The following is a 17,042-nucleotide window of genomic DNA, read 5'->3' as shown; positions in this document are numbered from 1 at the left end:
AGGAGAGGGAGAAAGGCTCTGACTAATCTCAGCTGAAGCTCTTTATCTTTGGTAAAAATAAACCACAGATATTCCCATGAAAGGCTCCGGAGATCTCTGGCTGTTTGCAGCTGGGCCAGGTTAAAAATCTTTGGCACCTTTAAGATCAGAGGCAGACACAAAGACATGAAGGTTCCGGGGCTCTTGCTGCCTTTTCCTGCAGCCAGTGCCTGTTGGGCAGGCTGTGTTCATGAAGACAGAACTATTTTCAAAGTAGAGAGACACCTCAGCTGCCCAAAGTCGCTTAAAACCCCTGCTTGCTGGGGAGCATCAAATACCACCTCACACATAGTGGAGGTAATGAGATTCTTCAGGATGCAAGAAGACACCTGCTGAACCCCCAACCTCTGCACATCTGAGCCCTTATCAGGGTCACTCAGGTGGAGCCACAAACCCAAAAGCTCAGCACAGGCTGGGAGGGGTTTGAGAGGACCCTGGCAAGACACTCACCTCAGTAAAGACCGTTTGGCAGCCAGCCCCAGCATGGACTTGAGCTCGGAGGAAGTCTGCAAAAGACGTGTGGTGCTGCTGCTGGAAGTAGGTGTTGGCCAAGGAACCTGCCCTGAACAGAGCCACCGAGTGGCAGCGCCGGATGACGGAGTCCGGGGTGGCACAGTTGAGCAGAGCCAGCTGGGCTTCCTTCATCACACAGGACATGAGTTCACCGGGAGGACACTTGGGCTTCAGCTTCTCTGTTGTCTGCAGGATCACAGAGGCACAGGTAGTGGGGTGGTAGCCCACAAACACATCAGAAGGGCTGTATTTCTGCTTGCTCACGAAGTGATCTTCTGTATTGGCCACAGTGAACTCGTGCACCCACTTCTGCAGCTCTGCCACAGCTTCTCTTTGCCTCTTGTCTAGGACAGTACTGATATCCAGGTAGTGCTTTTCCAGCCTGTTGATCAGGGGGATGGGAAAGTGCTTATACACCACATCTTTCTCCTCGATGACAATCAGGCGGAACTTGGGGTGCACTCTGCACTTCACCCGGTGGGTGCCCAGTCCCAAATCCACATACTTCTGGCCAGCAAGGTACACGTAGTACTGATTGAGGGCATCGTAGAGGCTTTCATAAAGGTTTTGCAAGTTGAGGAGCACAACTGTCTGGCCAGTTTCCATGCAGACCTTCACACGGTTGATGTTCCTACATATCTGGGTATACTCCTGGTCCTTAGGGAAACTGGAGCCAAAGATAATTTCTGGCTGACGTCGGGCAGTAAAAAAAGTTTGCTGGAGGATCTGCAGGGCTGCATAATTCTCAGTCAACAAAAGCAGGTACCTGCAGTCACCATCCTGACTGCTGCTCTGAATGTTTTTTCGTACCAGATCAATTCTACTGATATCATGAGCGTGTATTTCTCCTTTTCCTGGTAACCGTGAGGTGAATATTTCCAAGGCATTGACATCATCTTTGCCACCAAAGTTACGCAGAACAACTTCAGCTATGTCCCGAGCTGTTGGCTCACTTTTGGAGCTTCTAGCTAAAGCAAAAAACATCTTTATGAGGCTGTAGTAGTCACGCAGACCAAAGAACTCCCTGTCTTGGGCCTTGCAAATCTCCTCATATGCATCTGCAAAGTGACAAAAATACTGTTCAACCTTCTGCAAAGCCCCTCGTGCTGAGCAACAAATCCCCTTTGCACTTTGAATGAGCTCTTCTTTGCTGGGGTCACCACGTGAGACAAAGATGCCTCGATTCATTTTAGCAGGGTCCAAAGCCCAGTTAGAAATCCCAATAAAGCCAACTTTTTTGTGGGGAACAGGGACATCATCTATGCAGCCATCTTCCAAAAGTGGATGTAAAGTCTTCAAGGGCATTTTGGGAGAGTCTTCTGCCAGCCCAATCTCATCCAAAACCACCACTGAGACATACTCCTCTAAGTTCTTCCCTTCCTGGAATCGAGCACAGTGCTTGAAAGTGCCTATGATTCCCTCTGGAGTGGAGAGAGGGCTGCACTGAAAAGACACGAGATGGATCTGTTTCAGGCCCTTGAACAAATCTGACTGAGCTGCTTGGCCCTGCATAGCATCAGCCACAATGGTTTTTGCAAGAGATTTGGAGCTCCCAGGCTTCCCAACCAGAAAAAGAGGGATTTTCAACTCAATGCAGATGACCATCATGAAGACATTTTCCTTCAAGGCCAGGTTTCTTGCTATGGTATCTCGGACATGCACACCATTCAGAAATAAGTCCTGCATCAAGGAGATATCTTCCAAAATCTTTTTCTGTGAATTGTAAGGTTGTGGAAGGACCTTGCTGATAGCATTCCTATACGGCTCCTTCTGTTCCAAGGAAGCATGATAGCAGACCCCGACTGCCAGCACCAAGGCCCAGATAACGATGTTCCTGTCAGGGGTGCTCTTTGAAGGTTTGTTCTCAGCCAGGTACTTCTCCAGTTCTCTCAGGAGTAGTTCACTGTGCTTGTGAAACCACTTGAAAACCTCCATGCAGCGTTCCACATCCCGCAGGCTGACAAAGGTGCACTCATCATCCCTCTGCCTCATGTACTGCTGGGAAGCAAACAGCACATCAGTCACCACCCCAGCCTGACACGGCCCCATCGGCACCTGCTCACGCACTCTCTGCACGATCTGCCTTATGTACATTTTTTCAGTGAAGTTGTTCAGCTGCCCAAAGTCCCACACCAACGGGATCATGCTGGGTGGGAGAGCGTGGACCCGGTACACAAGCTGTCTCAGGGGGATAGATCCAAGCTTATCCTTTGTCTCATCTGCTTTGACACGGTAGCCCAGCCCGGCTAATTCCAGGCGCTGGATCATCTTTGGTGTGTGCTTACGGTAGGGGTTGCAGGCTGCTATGATCTGCAAGCCAGAGCAAGGAACCAAAGGCTTCCCCTGCACTGTGTGGTCACACAGAACTTCCTTGATGCTGCTCACGGCCTCTGTTGTGTTTGCTTCATCAAAAAAGAGGACTGTGTCCAACCCATGCTGCTCTTTATTGATTTTAGCAAGGGCTTCTGCTTCTTCAATCCTGGCATAAATCATCTCTGCAGTAGTACCCCCGTGAACTTTCACAAGCTTCATGTTTTCTACCTCTAGGTAGCTTCTGCGTAACTTGCACAGAAACTTTATAAGTCTGGTTTTCCCACAGCCTGTTTCTCCCATGATCACAACTGGGATGTTGCATCTGAATCGCATCTCAATAGCCAAGATTTTCAGCACGTTGTCTGTCGTGAGTTCGTACGTCTCATCCGGGTCTATCCAGGGGGTTCCCAAAACCATGCAAAGCTTCTCTATCTTCTCGTAACGAGACAACTCATCAAATGGAACATTGAAGGGAACTCTTTGGAGTAACAAGCCTTTGTACAACCGTGAAGTCATGATATTTCTCTTGATAATGCTGCCATTCAAAGGACTGATGGCATCAACACCTTGTCTGCCATTGCGCTGAAAGTGGAAACCAATGAATGTCATGGAGGTTCGATCTTCATTGAAAAACAAATAAGGATGAGGCTCAGACTCCCACTTTTTCCGAATGCGGAAAGGAAGGAGATCTTCTTCTGCAACATTCTCCAGGTTGAAGGCCTGCCTTCCTGAACTTTGATCAGAAATGTTCAGAGAGGGTGTTGCAAAATCCCTTGCCATTAAGATCATGAAGCTAACAACAAAAGTTTTGAAACCTCGCAAAGTGTCCTGGGTAAAGTCAGGATTGCAAAAGACAGAAGCTTCAGAGTCTCTCAGCTGAACATTGAGAAATGACGTGAAGTTTCTGAGTTCTGACCAGGAGGGATCTGTGACCCCACAGTGCAGGAGGAGATGCTGCAGGCATTCTGCCGGGCTCCCTTCCACAGAGTGCGCTTCGTAGCGGAACACGTCCAGATCCTGACCCAGGTCAAACCTTCTCAGATACTGGAAGGGTCTCTGGAAAGCCTCACTGCAAAATTCCTCTTTGTCCATTCCTGGACCTGAAACATCTTCAGACAGATTCCTAAGTGTCTCCATTTCTAGTACTTCCTTGGGAGATTTGCAGGTTACTTTAGGGAACACATCAAAGAAATTAAACTTCCAGCTTGCTGACACCTGGAGCAGAGGAAAAGAAAATATGTCAGAAAGCTGTAACTCCAGCGTTCTTCAGTTTAGAAAAAAATACCATTAAGAACAGATTAAACAAAGTTCCAGCTGAATAACAGCAGCTGGCCCATGCAACCGTGAGACTTTTTCCCCTGTACACCACTTCTGCCACTAAAGTGCATCACAATAATGAATCCTATTTCCTCCCACAGCCTCCCTCCTGTAGTCCTTTGTCACCTCCATCCCCTTCTCAGTTATACCCCAAAGAAAAAGAAATCTAAACCCAAGAAACTGTTGCTACTTATCCTTGTCACTTCTACACTCTGTTCTTACAGATGCATATAAATATTCTAGTGCCTTCAAACCTGCAGCGTAACATGAGGCAGAGGAGACCTTGCATTTTTATGTTTCCTATAAACATTACCGTGGGGCCTTCAGAAACTACCAACCCCCAAAAAACATGACAGCCATAATTTACTGTCTGGTTTTACCATCCCTTTGTACCCAGAGACACCACTTGGAGATGCACAAGTAAATCCTATGCCATGTTTACAGTTATAGTCTCTACTGCTCTTGTGCAGCTATACACAACCATGTGCAAAAAGACTGAGGAATTCAAAGGAATCAGGTCTTGCTGTGTACATACGTGTCTTGCTGCTTTCTTTGGCACTGGTGATACCTCAAGGATTTCAATGATATACAAATGGCACTTCTGCCGTAGCCACATATTCCCATTATTATCTGCCAGATACTGCAAAACCAGCAGCTTGAACAGAAACTCCGGAATTCCACTTTGTACCTATCACAAGAAAAGACCCAAAGGCATTTCCTTTTCTTTTGCTCATCATAACTTCACAGAACACATAGAACTTTTGGGACAGGGAAGCATGTACTTACGGAAGAGGTGATATCAAAATGGAATATCATGGGCTTTGTCTGGTGTTTTGTCTGCAGAAAAGGCAGAAGATCTTTTAGCACTTTATCTTCATCCACCTTGGGTTCAATTAGTCTGATGGTTTTCAGAAGTTCTGTACAGTCAGGCTGCTCTTCTTGTAGTCTCTCATGTAGCCTCTTCACATAAAGAGACTTCCCTGTTATAAAAAACACAGAAATAAGTAAAGCCATTATCTAAGGATGAAATTTGTCACTCAACTGACTGTAGTTCAAATAATTCTTTTTTTTTTACTAGATCGCTTATCACTCAGGCAGACAACCTAGCAGGGTGAACCCCACTCCAGTTTTTAATACTCAGCAGACCCTGCTTTGCATGTGACATCTTACCCACACCAGCTTTTTTGGAGGACACAATTCCAACACACATATTGTCCTTGAACACAGAAGCAGCTGAGCTTGAAGGCTGGGCAACCCTGTAGTGGTGCTGAAGGTATTGCTGGATTTCAGGTAGTGGCATCTGGGGTATCACGTGCACTTTGTATTGGCTGAAGACAGAAGGGATGTAGCTGTGTTCCCTCTCGCAGTTGCACAGAACAACGAGGTGATAGGTGGTGTTGAAGTGCTTCAGGTGCTGGAATAGCTCCTCTGCTCTGCAGCTGACATCATAACTCAGCTCATCTGCATACAGCATGCTGTAAATTTTCTCTCCTCTGCTGCCAGGAATGAGGCACCTCCTGAGGAAGAGCCCTACTTGCTCAGCAGTGGTCTGAGGGGTGCACAGGAGAACTTCATCAAAAGTTGGGAGGGGCTGGGCAGGGCTGTTCATGTAAATAGCCAGAGCAGAAGTGAGCACCTCAGAGCGAGGGCATGTGATGAGGTTGGGCTGTCCACTCTGAAGATACTGTGGAAAGTCTCGTGTGACATGCTCACTCTCCCAGCTGGCCAGATTCTTCAGCCATCCACCTAGAGTATCAATATCCAGGCAGTTTGGAAGCAAGGAGCCCATGTTGCTCATGTAGGACTCCCAGATGCACTTCAGACATGCAGTCAGGTCCTTCTCCCCATCCAGCATCACATGCAAGTCAGGAATAGCCTTCCTTGAGCTGAGAGGTGCCTCTCTCCTGGAGGCTCTGAGGACATCCTGCTCAGTGCAGTTGTGTTTTAGGAATGAAAGCATCATCAGGGCACCCTGGCTGGGCACCCCCTGCCCCAGCTCTGTGCACAAGCAGACCAGCTGTTCAGCAGTGTAGTAGTTCAAGTAGAAATGCTGGAGTCGTTTTTCATACATGAAACTTTTCCAGCTCTCCAGGAAACTCTCCATCATCTTGCAGACGCCTAGGAGCACAGCTGCCACTTCTCCTTGTCCTTCTAGCTCTGGGATCAGTCCCCAAAAAAAGTCCATAAGAATGCATGATTCTCTTTTGGGTGAACAATACACTTGAGCAAGCCAGGAGCGGAAGAGCATGTTCCCAGCTGAATAAAGGTCTATAAAGGCCTGTGCAAGTCTTTGGACATTGGAAAAGATCTGTGTGAGGATACAGGAAAGAGAAAAAAAAACCTAAGCTGATACACCAAGACAAGTCTGAGTCATTAAGCCACAGAAAACTTTTCTTTAAAAGAAAGGCCCCAAGCCAGGTGTGTCAGGCCTTGCACAGTAGCAAAAGACTGTGGTTTTATAACAGGGTATCCTCAGGAAGGCAGTAGGAACCCCCAGCTTTCTACAAAAGCACAGCAACCCTCCCAGGCAGAAGCATCCCCAGTGGATGAGGGTACCAGTTCACTGTGCCATCTCCAGGTCAGTTCCACCTCAACAGGGAACCAAAGAGGTGGGAACACCTGCCTGCCTGCTACTATTCCTCCCCAGCAAGTCAGCTGTAAAACACAGCCAGAAAAGCTGATATTCCTGGCAAAAACCCAGCCCCAGCCTCAACATCAGTAACCCACTGGGTTTGAAATCTGACCTCAGAGAACTTCTCCACCTCCAAGCCTTGTTCTCCCTTTGCTGACATGAGCATCAGTTTGTTCTGCAGTTCACGGAGCTCTGCCAGAGAGTATTTCCGTGATGCTTCACAATCCCCAGAGCTCCCTGGGAGGATGAAGTGCAGGACATTGTCCAAAGAAATCTGACAGAGAAGAAGTCATTAGTGCTGATGTGCACCGAGGTGTCACTCCTGAGACAGTGCTACACCCAGTAAGGGGAGCACTTAGGAGGCAGCAGCCCCCAGAAAGGAACTGTGCAAAGTGGGATAAAAGCTACAGCACATTTCAGACACCGCTGTGACAGCAGTGTTATCTGCAGTGTTATCTGCAGGAGGGAAGGGAAAGCCAAGCAGCCTCACCTTTTGGCCATCATCTGGTGCTCTGAGAACATAAATTCCTCTGCTGTTGATGGCAGCTGCCAGTGAGAGTGATGAAAGCTCCACAGACCCGTGGCTCTCTTTCACTATTTTCAGCCACCCTAAGTGCTGAGCTGAAGCACGCTGTGGGAAGAGAAGACATGGCACTGACCCAATTGCTCTGACTTGGCATGTCCTTCCAGGACTCCATCTGTGGGGTGGCAGAAGAGCTTCAAATGGGGAAAGATGAAAAGAACAACTACAGGCCACAGCACCATGGGAGGCTAAACAGAGCTCACAGTCTTTCCCTGCCTCCTGCTGCAGAAATACATCCTGCTGCAGAGTAAGAATCCCATCCATCTGCCTGCCCTCTTCTGCATCACCAAGCTCTTGTAAAAGTGAAGCTACAGTAAGTAGTACAGCATGGACTCACCAATTTCTTGGGAAGATCCTCATCACTGTCCAGGGCTCGCCACAGCTTCTTCAAGCAGTGCATGAAGTCCTTGAACCCTGAGTCCTGCCTAAGCTCATAGAGCAGGGAAGAGTAGCCATGCACAGTGTCATGGAAACAAGCCACACGGTCCACATCAATGTCATTCTCCCCAGCAGAGATGGAGGCCAAGTCTACAAACACCTTCAGTTCATTTATATCTTAAATGAGACGAACACAGGGACGAACAACAAATGAGGAAGCTTTAATGCAATTCTGCATCACCACCTTTTACAGGCAATGCAGAAGAAATGCCCTTAAACATCACATCTCCTATACAACTTCCCTCCAGCCATCCTTACTAAATGAGTCACCCACATTAATGACATCCTTGGCCTTCTCCTGCTGCCTGCTTAACTCCTGGGGGAGCAGCTCTCACCTTTCAGAGCTCCTCTGACCCAGCTGACAAACTCCCTCTGCTGGGCCAGCTCCCTCAGGCACCCACAATGTTTCACAGTGATCCCCTGCAGCAGACTCTTGGCATTCACAAGCTCAGGGCTGATGGAGTCCAGCTTTTGTGTCTTGTAGGATTCAAGCTTTTCCGTCTACAAATCAAGCAGTGGAAACAAACATTCAGTCTGGAAATGGGAACCACAACCCCTGCTCCAGCAGGGAAAGGAAGGCTCTGCAAAGCCACAACCCAAACAGGAAAACCATCTTCTCTCAAAAAAGCCTAGACAAAAGCACTTTGTTTGAACACTTAATTTTTATCTCTAATAAGCATTTTGGGACAAGGAAGGATTCTTGATATACTGGGATAGATTTGCAGAAAGCTTCAGATTTACCCAAGCTTTCTAGCCAACACCCTGGCAGAACAGAGCTGAAGAAGTGGATACTTACTATGTCCAACAAGTTTTCCAGGATGCTGAAATCACCAGAGAGGTTTAAGATCTCTTTGACACAGGCAATCATCTTGGCAGCATCCAAAGTGACATGCATTTCATGGTATTGCTGGATCTGCTGAAAACGACAATCAACCCAGTCTCTGGCTTCTCCAGGTCTAAGCTTACACACGGCATTTAGTTCACTTTTGAGATCTTCAGGATTATTTGTGAATTCCCGAAAAATTTTATCAACTGCAGAAAGTGTGAGACTTCCAGATCTGAGGTCATCATACAACCTTTCATATCTTGCAAAACAAGGGGAGATTAGACTGCTCAAAACACTATCAAGGTCCAATGCAGGGACATTGTCATCCTCCTCTTCTGAACTTTCACACTCCTCTCCTGCCTTCTGTGCTGCTTCTTCCCAGAACTGCTGGAAGATCAGACTGTCCTTATGAGAGTGCATTTTAAGGACAAATTCCTTCAGCTCTGGACTCAGGCTGTAGAAGGTTTGTGGCTGTCTGCTTTCCACAGTCACAACTGTATTTAGTCTTTTTGAGCAAAGATCTTCCAAGTGCTGATATTCCACTTTACCTGTATCCACTATACAACAGAAAGACAGGTCACAGATCAGATTTCTCAGAGACCACAGAGCTCAGCTGTGTACCCTGTGTCCAGCCCACTTCATCTAATTCACCAAGCCACAAAATGTTATTGGGTTTGTGTACACCTACAGATATCATTTGATGCATAGCCACTCATTTGATCCACCCACCCCTCCTCACCCTTGCTGTGGTTTAGAATAAAGCCTGTTTACAAAGCCAGGGCATTTTCAAATAAAATTTTGGTTCCCTGGAGTTGCCATTTTCAAAAACTCTACCTTTCACAAATGTCTGCACCTTCCTACACATGCTCAGGAAGGTTCCTATTGCTTTTTTCTCTTCTTTGAGTAGTGTTAATTCTTCTTGCCTCCTCTGCAACAATTGTTTCAGTTCTCTGGCTGCAGAAGAGCTCTGGAACTCTGAAAGAAAACTCATCTGTATTCACAAGGCAGATACTTCCCCATCCCCTGCACCCACACCTTGGGTTTTGTATTTGTGACTCTCAAACAGCACAGTAAAATGCAGACAACACAGACTGGAGCTGAGAGCTCCATATAAAGGACAAAGACATGGGCAGCACTACTAACTGCTGAAGCACCTAATTAGCATTACTAATGACAGAAGCAGGTTAGCAGAGTAGGCCATAGATCACTACAATGATGCCATAAGCCAATAATGCCACCCTGGAATGGGGTTCTTACTTGTCATCCAGATATAGATGAACTGCTGCTTATGCTGGAAAATCTCTTCCAGATGTTTCACAAGGATGCACCCTTTCTGGATGTCACTGCTGACACTCATAAACACCCAGTCTGCTGCTGCCATTACTTTCTTTGCTTCATCTGTAAATTTGTCTATAAGCTCTTTGTTAGTTCCTGTTCCAGAAACAAAGCATGTTAAAACCTGATCAGCCCTTCTTCACAAAGCTAAGACACAACCAATAACCAGTCAGTGCCATGACAGAGTCCTTCCATTTCCCATTCAAATCCCTACCCAAAACCCTGTGAACACATCACATCACCCTCCAACCCCCCATGTTTTTCTAAACAGAAATGACCAGGATTTTCAGGAGAGCAATTCAGAAACCTTCCCATGGAGAACCCACACCCAAAAACTGCAGAGGAAGCACAAGCCATTTTGACCCATTCACCTGACAAAGACTTCTGCATTTTTGTGTAGCAGCAACTTATTAGGACTTCTCAGAGAAAGAAGTTACATTCTACAAATCCACATGAACTACAGGTTCAGCACTCCAGCACAAGTGGCTGCAGTGAACTACAAGCAGAGTGGTACCAGCCCTCTCTCCTTAGCCCTTCCTCTCCCTTAACAGGCTAAACACCTTGAGCTTTGAGATAGGGAATAAAACAAGTACAAGACAATTTTTATATATTTGTTTGCTACCCTGCAAAGTAGGGATGGCAAGACAGAGAACAGCTTTTCACACACTGCTACAAATCTAGCTAACAGACATACCACTTAAGGCGAAGACATGTTTGATGCTAGGCCAGGTAAGCAGGTGATGCAAAATCGTATCAAAATTCCCCTTGGACTGCTCATCCTGGACTGGCCATGACTTCACAATAACAGATGACACAAGCTCGCTGAATTTGCCCATGCTGTGGGGAGGTATTTTCTCCAGGAGATTGTTGTCAGTCTGCAAGAGGCACAGAAAACAGAGGGGTGGAAGGCATCAGTGCTTCAGATTACACTGTGCCCATCTTTGTCCTAGGATCAGGCACTGATGTGTAGAACTGGCACCTCCAGTGCTGAGGCATATTCCAAAAGAGTTGACATGGCTATGATGTGAGTGACACCAGAAGCCAGGATGGCAAAACCATTGCAAGCATTTTCATGGACCCCTTTATAAGCAGATCCTAATTTCCAAATTTCATGCCAGTATTTCTTTTTTTTTTTTTTGCTGGTTTAACAAACTTAAGCAAGCCACAGCAACTCAAGCAAGGAGGACTGGATGTGCAATTCTCCTTCCACCACAATGCACATCCCTATATTATGCAACAGCATTTCTACAGAATCTGACCTTTCTTCTCCCTCAAGGTAGGACAATACAATACCTGGCAAGCCACAACTGCAGCCTCTGTGGCACAAGTACAGAAACACCACTCAATGGAAGAGTCAAGTTCTGCAAGTTGGTTGTGCTGACAGCAATAGACCAGCACTTGGTTAACTGGAGACTCCTGCAGAGCAAAAGGGAGATTTATCAACTTAAAGTTTTCAAAGTGTTTCTTCCAAAAGCACAGTGTGGCTACTGAGACAATAAAAAGTCCTAAGCCTGAAAGTTTAATTTTCCTAGTGGAGCCAAGCACCAGCCCATTTATCAGGGCCTGGAAGAGAGATGAAATACAAATAAATGCTTGGAAAATCTTTTAGATTGTTTCCATATAAAATGTGTGATTACTTAATGTGCATCACTCCAAGTCAAGCTTCCACCAGGAAACATTTGTTTGATGTAGAAAGGAGATGAGAAGATGTAGGAGTTCAATTTAGAAGGGAGCTACATATTTGAGACCCCGGACAACACAGTTTCTGCACAGTGAATAAAAAAGAGGCAAGCACCAACTTTGCTTCTGTAAGCCCTTGGGTGCTTACTTTGCAGCAATCTTAAAACTATAGGGGTGGTAAAAAAAATGTACAATTTCCTTTACAGTATAAGGGTATCATTCACTACTAGAAACAGAACAATTCTGCAGCCAGGCTAGCCAGAAGTCTCTGATGCCAAGAAGACAGTGTGGTGTAGTTTTACATCCAAGTTTTGAGCCTTCAGAATGTGGTTGGTAACAGAAATGGCAATTTTTATGACCAAAGCCACAGTGTTTTCTTGTGACCATTCAGGCTCTAGAATCCACTCTCTAAGCACAGATGGCTGTGTGCCATCTCCCCTACCTCCTGAATTCTTCTCTTCAGATCTGTAAGTAAAGTATTCTTCCACTTCTCAGTGAACTGTTCATCTGGAAAGCTGATCTTCACAAAGTTATCCCAGGCCTGCAAGTGAGAAGCAAAAAACTAAGTGCTGAGATTTAGCATTCAAACAAGGAAATCCAAAGAACTATATTGAGGAGAGGCCCCACACTACTCAGACAATCTGCAGTCCTTTCAGATGTTTTCAACCAGAAGAAAAAAGACCACTCCCAGAGCTGCAAAAGGCAGCTTTTAAGCCCAGTGTCAAAATGTCTCAGCTGCTAAAGGAGACATTCAGATGAACCACTTCCACCTTGATGCTGGAAGGAGCTGCTCTGTGCTCAGCCCACTGGAAGGCATGAAGGGCAGCCAGGAGCAGGATGGCCAAGACAACAGCTCCAGCAACACCTCTTGGAACAGACAAGAAAAGGAGCAATAAGGTGAGCTGAGCAGCACCAGTTATGACCCTTTTTAATTCAGTCCAACAGTGTTTAAAACAACACAGCTTCTCAGCCTACAGTTGTACTGCCTGTCCCCAGCTCACTCCTTACCCAGCCACAGCCACTACAGTTCCCAGCAAAGAGCCCTTAGACTCAAGACTACCTGGTGAAGCTACAGTAAAACTCATTTTTATTCATGTTATTAGATGATGACAAACCTGAAGTTCCCCAGAAAAAGAGAAGGCCACATCATTGTAGCCTTCATTCAGTAACTTCTTTCTTAAAGCATTCCTGAACCAGGTTCGAGTGTGTCTCAGCACATGATTAAAGACATTTACCACTGGAACTTCCTGCACAGCATCTCCTGGGACCTGCCACACACACAGAAGACAGCAGGAGAGCAATGTACAACTGATTTAAACAAATATTTCTAAAAAAGAAGGCCTAAATGCATGCAAAGCACAAATATGCCCAGCAGCAGCAACACTACTTGAATAAAGTATAGAGGGAGGCTTGGAAAATACAGAACTTACAAGTAGTCTGTGCTTAAAAATACTTCTTCCAGGAAATAAAGAGTATGTGTCTCAGGGAAAAAACAGACATAAAACAAAACCTGTGACAGCCAACCTAGGCATTTGACCTTATTTCTAGTAAGAAGAATCAAAATCATTAAATGATTTCACAACTTTTGGAAATTATCACAACCTTGGTTAATTTAGAGCATTAGGTTTTCCAAATTGGGAATGGATGTGTAAAACCAGTCTGCTGTGCCATTTTTGTAATTCTTCCAGACACCTTCCACATATCAACCTATGAATGGTCCCTGCTACTCACTGCTGTGGGCTGAAGTCTGGCAAGCTTAGAAATAATCCTGGCAGAAGTGGCAGCAATCATGTTCCACTCCACCCTCTCCCCATATTTGCAGACCCTCTCGTACAGCTTGAGGCACCAGGTCAAGCAGGACTGCAAAGAATGAGCTCCCAGAACTCTGAAGGACAGAAAAAGAGAAATAATTTATTCTCTGCTCAGAGGAAAAAGAAAAAAAACCCACCAAATTCAATATGGTGGGGTAACCACTATTCCTCCCTCAGATGGAATTAGAAAAAATGTTGCTATCTGATAGAGGAACAGAAACACAAGGATTTTATTCATGTAGATTTCAATTCTACATTCTAGCCACCAGCATAACCCCACCCCACAGACATGGTGTGAAAATAAAAAGGACAATTCTCTCACAAAAGCACATTTCAGTTACCTGGCCTGCTGCTCATCCAAGGTACACAGCAATGTCTTTAGAAGATTCTCTACTACCTAAGAATAAGATAGAAAATTAAATTGTGGAAGGAATTTCACAGATTTGTTTCTCATTAGGTGAGGGAATATTGTAAAAGAGGGAATTCAGTATTCTTCCAGGCCTTCTCCAACACTTTTACAAATAAGCTATAAAACTGCAAAAATCTACTGGATGTCAGAGTCAACATATAGCTGGCTATTATTTGTACAAGCAAACCCTGCATTTCTTACAATCTAGGGTTTTAAAATCTGTTATTACTTGCAATGTCCAGTTCTCCTGTCTTCACACAAATAAGTGTTTCAACAACAGGCAGGAAAGTTTCTCAGACAAGCAGCACTGTGCCCAAACCCCCAAAATCTGTTCAAAAAGTCCTTTCAGGCAGTCATCTGGAGTTCTCAAGAGCAAAATATTTGCCATCAGTGACTAAACCCAAATCCAGTTGGGCAGACCCCGCTCTCATCGGTGCCAACATTTTTTGCTTCAGACACCCCACCTCCTCTTAGGACTCTTCTTCAGAGCAACTACTTTTGCTTTTAGCTTAATTTTAAGCTCTTTGTACTCCAGCCTGTTGCCAACCCCACTCACCCCAGGTTCTGCTCAAAGGCACCAGTGTCAGCCTTCACCCCTTAGCTGGGTAAAGCTGCTAGCAGACAAACCTCAAGGACACAGAATGGAAGGCCATTCTCTAGTCTGTAAGAAACACCCTGAAGAACAACGAGAAAATCACTGGGGAAGTCTTTTATAAATTCAGCCAGGCTCTCCAGGGGCAGCACACAGATCCAGGACTTGACCAGAGTTGTATCAAATTCCATCAAGTGTTTCTTTTCTTTTATTACTTGCAGCAGGTCCTTCCTGGAGAGAAGACAAAATAAAATCTTCAAGTTTAAGGTACAAGAGGCCAAGAACTTGCTCAGCCCACAGAGCACTCTTATGTTCACTCCTGTGCTTTTTTCATTCACAGTTGAAAACCAGTAGAAGACCCCTAGACCCTGTGATTGCACCAGCAGTGGCAAACTACTAAACAGAAGCACTTGAGGAAAATAAACTCCAGGTCTTGCACAGGTTCTGCACAACACATATCACAAGCTGCTTTAACTCACCTCAGGCATCACCAGCCACACAAGCTGCTCTATGACTGGCAGAATTAAGGTTTGTGTCTGAAAGGTAACATACTCTGCAGCTTTAAAATGTGTTACCCTTGCAACCAGTATGTCCCTTCCTCTGTCCTTAGTATCATTGTCAACATGCTACATTTGTTGTTTTTTAAAAGCAATGGGGAAAAAAAAAAAAAAAAAAAAAAAAGGCATAAAGTAAGGTGATCACCACCAAATACAGTGTCAAGGCACTGGATGTAAGTAGGAACTCTGGAGAACTCACGGATCTTGCCTCTTCCTTGTTTCAGCAAATGGAAGCCCTTCCAGACCTGCCCAGGTTTCTTCTTCCATGGACAAGTGGTCACGGTGTGATGGAGCAAAGTAATGCAGAAGAGGAAGAATCCACAGCCACTGGTCCACCTGGTCATCAATGCATCTCTGGCACAAGTGTCTAAGCACAATCACTAAGTGGGAAACACTATAAAAAACAAACACGGTCAGAAGAGAGAGGAAAAAACACCAAGCTTTTTACAGGACTCAAGAATGTCCTGGGGGATGGGGGAGGTAGAGGGTGGGGAGTGATACATCCCAGTCTCACTATGTACCTTGAAATACCTTCTTGTAATTACTTTAGCTCAATCTGAGATTCATTGCAGAGTATATATGGCCAAAGTTAAAACTCAAGGCTGTAATCTTACCTGAACCTCTCTGCACAAACCCTACAGACAACTCTAAGAAGTGCTGATACTCTACCTACAGTTTCCACACAAGTCCCCCCAGCTCAGCCAGGGATGGGGTGACAGGGATGCACAGAGCCAAGCATTCTAGGGACAACTGCCAGTCTTCTTAGTTGGGCTGAAGTACTACAAAGGTCTTCAAAAGGAAATATAATTACTGTAGCTGTGCAAGTGAAGAACTAGACATCTGAGTGCCAAGTAAGCAGTTAGGTAACAGCCTAATAAGCAAGCACTCAGGAAAAAGAAAAAAAAGAAAAAAAAAAGAAAAAAAATATCAACAAAAAGTAGAAACAGATGACTCCAAATGTGGCATAGCAGACAGGTAAGAAAGTAGAAACTGCCTGACAGAAAAAGATACCAAGTAATGTTTTCATATATATTGAAAATCCAATTGTTTTAATTCAATATTACTCAACTACTGCTCTGGCAACAGTGACAAGTTGCATTAAGAGCCATCAAGTTTGGACAGAAGTAGACACTTTTCCCATCAACAAAGGTATGTGACTGGAGGAGGGCCCCAGAGAGGTTTTGCAGTCTTCATCCCTGGAGCTTCTTAGAACTCAACTGCAGCCTTGCCTGGGCCTTAGTCCTGCTTTGAGCAGGAGACTGGAACAGAGACCAATACACACACCTTCAAATTTCTTTTTTTTTTCTGATTCTCTGATCCTAGACAGTTGAATCCCTGACTGCTTTATCAGACAGTGCTGTGCCTGCAGCAGAACCAGCCCACTCAAGTGCCCTTAAGTACTCCAGTAATATACATACCCAAAAACTGCTTCAAAAGCCTTTCTGAGATGACAAATTTCATCGAGCACAACTTGCTGTGGCACCTCATCCAAGCACAAGAGGCTGCACAGGGCATCCAGATCTTTTTTGGAGGGTTGAAGACAGTAATGGTGAATTACTGTGAGAATGGTGAATCCCAGAGCCAGTTTACTTTTTATTACTACGTCCTCCTGTGATGCTTTTGCTATTTTCCTCAAGTATGTTAGCAGCAGATCATTCACCTGAGATAAGGAATGGAAGAAACAAGACAACCACAGCATTGGTCAACCACAACTCAACAAATCTTTCTCCTTCTGAAGCCATTTGCTTCTGCTGGTTTCAGCTAGGGCACTCAACATCCCTGTACATCCCATGGGACCATGGTGATACCAGCATCTAAGCATAGATGGTACTGACCACCACTGGAACACCTCACTGCAGTACCTGCCAGTTTGGTGTCCCTCTCTGTGCTACCAGCTCCCATCACTCAGCTACTGCTTCACCCTCCTATGCCCAGTAGAGCTGGGGAGCATCAAGGGACCAAGGCAGATCTCAGGAAGGGACCAGTGAGCTGAGCAA

The 17,042-nt window shown here is 45.4% G+C and overlaps 1 protein-coding gene across 3 annotated transcripts in view; it reads right to left on the bottom strand.

Annotated features, from left to right (window-relative positions):
- The window catches only part of RNF213 (ring finger protein 213), a 46,622-nt gene that overhangs the window by 21,686 nt on the left and 7,894 nt on the right, over window positions 1–17,042 (bottom strand). For all 3 annotated transcript variants that reach the window (XM_071764676.1, XM_071764674.1, XM_071764675.1), the window contains 20 exons: window positions 16,464–16,705; window positions 15,245–15,439; window positions 14,524–14,719; window positions 13,829–13,884; window positions 13,408–13,561; window positions 12,792–12,944; window positions 12,119–12,217; window positions 11,290–11,412; window positions 10,691–10,871; window positions 9,919–10,092; window positions 9,496–9,636; window positions 8,632–9,218; window positions 8,171–8,336; window positions 7,735–7,952; window positions 7,305–7,445; window positions 6,927–7,088; window positions 5,353–6,490; window positions 4,969–5,162; window positions 4,718–4,870; window positions 490–4,080 (listed from right to left, as the gene is read on the bottom strand). In XM_071764676.1, coding sequence (XP_071620777.1) covers window positions 490–4,080; window positions 4,718–4,870; window positions 4,969–5,162; window positions 5,353–6,490; window positions 6,927–7,088; window positions 7,305–7,445; window positions 7,735–7,952; window positions 8,171–8,336; window positions 8,632–9,218; window positions 9,496–9,636; window positions 9,919–10,092; window positions 10,691–10,871; window positions 11,290–11,412; window positions 12,119–12,217; window positions 12,792–12,944; window positions 13,408–13,561; window positions 13,829–13,884; window positions 14,524–14,719; window positions 15,245–15,439; window positions 16,464–16,705 — 8,064 coding nt within the window. The remainder of the gene's footprint in view (window positions 1–489; window positions 4,081–4,717; window positions 4,871–4,968; window positions 5,163–5,352; window positions 6,491–6,926; window positions 7,089–7,304; window positions 7,446–7,734; window positions 7,953–8,170; window positions 8,337–8,631; window positions 9,219–9,495; window positions 9,637–9,918; window positions 10,093–10,690; window positions 10,872–11,289; window positions 11,413–12,118; window positions 12,218–12,791; window positions 12,945–13,407; window positions 13,562–13,828; window positions 13,885–14,523; window positions 14,720–15,244; window positions 15,440–16,463; window positions 16,706–17,042) is intronic.

This window comes from Heliangelus exortis, chromosome 20 (genome assembly GCF_036169615.1).
Source record: "Heliangelus exortis chromosome 20, bHelExo1.hap1, whole genome shotgun sequence".
In the NCBI taxonomy this organism is placed as follows: Eukaryota; Metazoa; Chordata; class Aves; order Apodiformes; family Trochilidae; genus Heliangelus; species Heliangelus exortis.
The sequence above is the reverse complement of the archived record's forward strand: the minus strand, read 5'-3'. Positions and strand labels throughout refer to the sequence as shown.